At 39.6% G+C, this 4,041-nt stretch overlaps 1 protein-coding gene across 1 annotated transcript in view; it reads left to right on the top strand.

Annotated features, from left to right (window-relative positions):
- LOC107104636 (ephrin type-A receptor 8-like) overlaps positions 1-4,041 on the top strand; it is a 79,802-nt gene that overhangs the window by 39,753 nt on the left and 36,008 nt on the right. Inside the window, exon 4 of the mRNA XM_015404679.1 lies at positions 1,632-1,775. Within this exon, the coding sequence (XP_015260165.1) occupies positions 1,632-1,775 (144 nt within the window). The remainder of the gene's footprint in view (positions 1-1,631; positions 1,776-4,041) is intronic.

Below are 4,041 nucleotides of genomic sequence, written 5' to 3'. Positions count from 1 at the left end.
AAAACTGGTTAGGTTCAGGTTCAGGTTTTCAGGGGAGTCAGAGAATCAGACAGGTTGGTTGGCTCAGGCTTGCTAACCGTAACTGGCTTAACACTCTGGCGCTGGAGTGTTGCTCTTCCACTGTTTAAATGCTGGTCCCCTGATGAGCAAACGAGCCCCAGGTGTGGTAGTCAGCTTCAGCTCCAGGATACCTAGGGCGCCCTCTGCTGGAGAAAGGTGGACAGACCTCCAGATCCCAACATTGTGACCTTTTTTATGTTCCACAGTTGTTAGAACATTTTTAAAAGCTAAAAGTTGTTTGTTCAAATACATTTTTTGATGTTCAGTATGTGTTGAGGTCATTGGTTGTACTATATATTTAAAATGATTGTGTTCTTTTCAGGTGTTGATTGTGTGACCACCATTATTACATAATTTTCTTACATAAGTTGCACAATAATTGATCTAAAGAATTATTATAATCATAACATGTTTCAAGTCCTTTGGTCTTTAAAAAGAAAAACATGTTTTGATTTGTGAAAACCCGCATTATATAAAAGTAAAACATTGTTTTTGTTTTCAAACCGGCCTTCTAAAAGAAGAAGATTCTAACCATTCCTGTTATTTAGACCTGAGGGAAGACAAGAAATGAGGTGCAAAGTCGAGTCTAAATTTGATGGATCACACAGAATGAACTACTGTGAGTTCAGAGAAAATAACAGCAAGTGTCAGGAAACGGGGACAGATGGACCCAGTATTCAAGGAGGGACAGTCCGTAATGTTTATTAAATGAAGAACAAAACTAAGGGGGAGCTGCTAGGATCTGTGGCACGCGGCGACTGCTGCAGTTCCAGAGGTCTTCCAGGAAGCCGATCCTGGTCAGGGATTCAGAACAGACAGAACAGGCAGGATCCAGGCCTCGTAGTGCTCCCAGGCAGGTTCAGAGTCTGACAGAGTCCGGAAGGAGCAGACGGGATCAGATGTAGACGGGGAGGCTGAGTGGAAGAGGATAGCCGAGACAGGACGTGGAAACAGAATTTGATGCAGGACCTTTAAACTGGTCTCCTCCTTGGAGCCAGGCTTACTGGGATAAAAACTACACCTCCCCCCATAATGAGCCAAAAACCCAGAGGACTCCGCAGGGGAGGAACAGTGGACGAGCAGGAGACAAGACAGACACTAAACCCTCCTTCCACTGGCCGGCAGGATCCAGAACACGAACCTTGGAATCAACAGAACGGACAAGCTAGCAGAAAAACAAATAATGATCTGGCCCTGAATGCTCAGGCTGAACTGAATATAAACCAGAGGAAACAGGTGGAATAAATGATAATTGAGGCAGGGAGGGAAAACGACAGGTGAAAGAAATAACCAATTAAGGGAGAGCAAACAGGCCAGATCATGACAGCAATAAAGCAAAAGAAAAATAACACATTTAAATTGCTTTAAACAAACAGAATTTTTTTACATAGTAGAAGGTTCAACTATGAACTTCCAAACCAGTTATCATATCTGGATTCACATCATCTAGAGAACAAAATTGCAACCCAACCGTTATATAGATGAATGCATAATAAAGGCTTTTCAAATGATCGCCTGCAGTGTTTTTAAGCGTTGGTATTAGTTGAATGACAGCATATATTCTGAATTAGGTGTGTAATGTGATGAGTCCGAGTCAGAACAACTGGTTACGGTCCGGTTGGATCCCTCGAGAAGGAGCCAAGAGAATCTACATCGAGGTGAAGTTCACCCTGAGAGACTGCAACAGCATGCCTGGAGTTCTCGGTACCTGCAAGGTAAGTTTAAACAACATTTATTTTTGTATAAACTCGTGTGTACAAAATGACAAAATAAATCTATCTAAGTAATGCAGTGCAGCTGGGGGAACATGAAAGCTACCGTTTTTTTAAAAGCTGCTGTGAGTATTTTCAAATTAGGATGTAAATGTCATGTTGGGGTCTAGTCTTCTTACCCACATGCAGAAACACTCAAGAGACTGGAAAAATAGTTAAAAGGTTTATTGACAATGTTTTCAGAAAAGGTAAATGGCGTCTTGGTTCGTCAGGCTGGTCACTGGAGGGAAGCAACTAGAGGAGGACAGAAACGGTTAGAGTGGATCCAGGAAACTTGCTGTTTGACGGTGGTTTGGGTTAATACCTGCTCAGGGGTATTCTGATCGGCAGGGGGGGAACCTTGAGGGTCCAGAGGCTGAACCGCAGGCAGAGGGCTGAGGGCAGAGGCTGAGGCGGAGGGCAGACAGGCAGGCTCCAGGCAGCGAGAGTTTTGTCTAGGAGTTGACTGATCACCAGATATGTCAGGATCTGATAGGCAGAAGAACACAGAATCAGAGAGGTTCTAAAAAATCAGGAAAACAGATCAGATTTTCAGCAGGCTCAAAGTTTGCCGGAACCATTACTGGCAAAACACTCTGGCAGGGAAGTGTCAGCCTCCTCCTCCTTAAAAAGCCTCCAAATGAGCAGATGGGAAGCAGGTGTGCAGAAGTCAGCTCACGCCCTCAGGAGGAAGATCTCAGGCTCCCTCTAGTGGAGAAAGGTTGACAAGCCTCCAGATCCCAACAGTAAAGATTCCAGGTATTCTGCAGATGAAGTGATGGAAAACGGCCACAGCTACACAACATGTTTGGATTAGTTGTTTAGTTTCTGCTTTAATTATTTCCTTTTTGGAAACAAACTCTAGTTGCCGCTTTTTCAGTTACATCCTTTGTCTATTGTTTCTTAGCGCATTATTGTGTTTCTTTCTGCAGAGTTTCATGTGTATCTGTTTAGTTATTTCCTTATTACATCTCTGCTCTCCTTCTGCCCTGACTGATTCAGATTATCACCTGCACATTCAATGCCAACTCCTCTTCAATTAATGTATATATTTGTTTCTTTTGTTTGTCAAACTGCTTATTATTATCTTTCCACTCCACATTGTGTGTTTCTATGCTTTGTGTCCCCATTCCCTTCAATAAAGCTTTAAATGCACCACACTGCTCCTTATTTCCTGACTGCGTTCTGGTCTGGCTGCTGATTCTGCTGACTGGTCCAATATGAGCAGAGAATAAAGACAATAGCAAACGAAAATCTGGTCCAAATGTCTGGAAACAATTAAGTTGACCTACTAATGAATCTGATAAACAGACTCATGTTTTATTAAGCTATGCCTGCTGACATTTTAACATTATTACCATGTTATAAATCACAAAGTAAAAACTTTTTAAATACTCAAAAAAAGACTTCAAACTGAGCCTTCAATTTGTTTAGTTTGAACTCCTTATTTTATAGTTTGTACAGTTAAAATAGGAGGTATAAGATGTATTATTGACCATTCCTCCACTCTCCGATAATATCAGAAAGAAGCTTAATCTAAGTTTGTGATTAAACTGGAATCCTTCCAGTGTCGCTGTTTTTATTAGCTCTAATATTTATATAGATAAATCTTTAATCAACTCGCTATTTAGCTCTGCTGCTAATTGCTCCTGTTTTAATCCACACTGAAGGGATTTCATTATTAGTTTAAACTTGCTGCCTGTGATTAAAGATGCACTAATTCTCTGATCATGACTCTTAAAATATTATTTAACTTGTTTTTTTAAATCGTTAAATTGTAACAACAAACTTTTAATTAAGAATTTCAAGATATTACAGTAGAAGGAAATGAAACATGGATACAACTTTACAATATAAGAAGAAAATATTTGAGAATTTCAATTTCTTGCTGAATACAAACTTTGCTTGGTACGGAGGAGCATTAGGGCCACTGAAAAAAATAAAAAGTTGACAGATTTTAAAATTTTATTTCAGAATTCTGAGATTAAAGTCAGAATTCTGACTTTTTTCCCATACTATACTGAAATAAAATTTAAAAATCAGTTAACTTTTTTTTTTTTTTTTCAGTGGCCCTAATCGTCTTCCGTAGCTTGGTATCGCTCTGTTGTTACATGTTTAATAATTTAGTGCATCTACAGGGTTTTGTTTCTTATTTACCAATTCCTTTTAGCAACATAACTCATTGTTATACTAGACTTAGACACTTTTATATATATATAATGATAAAATA

Source organism: Cyprinodon variegatus, unplaced genomic scaffold, assembly GCF_000732505.1.
Source record: "Cyprinodon variegatus isolate N-32 unplaced genomic scaffold, C_variegatus-1.0 Scaffold1827, whole genome shotgun sequence".
NCBI lineage: Eukaryota > Metazoa > Chordata > Actinopteri > Cyprinodontiformes > Cyprinodontidae > Cyprinodon > Cyprinodon variegatus.
This window is presented reverse-complemented; position numbering and strand designations above follow the sequence as displayed.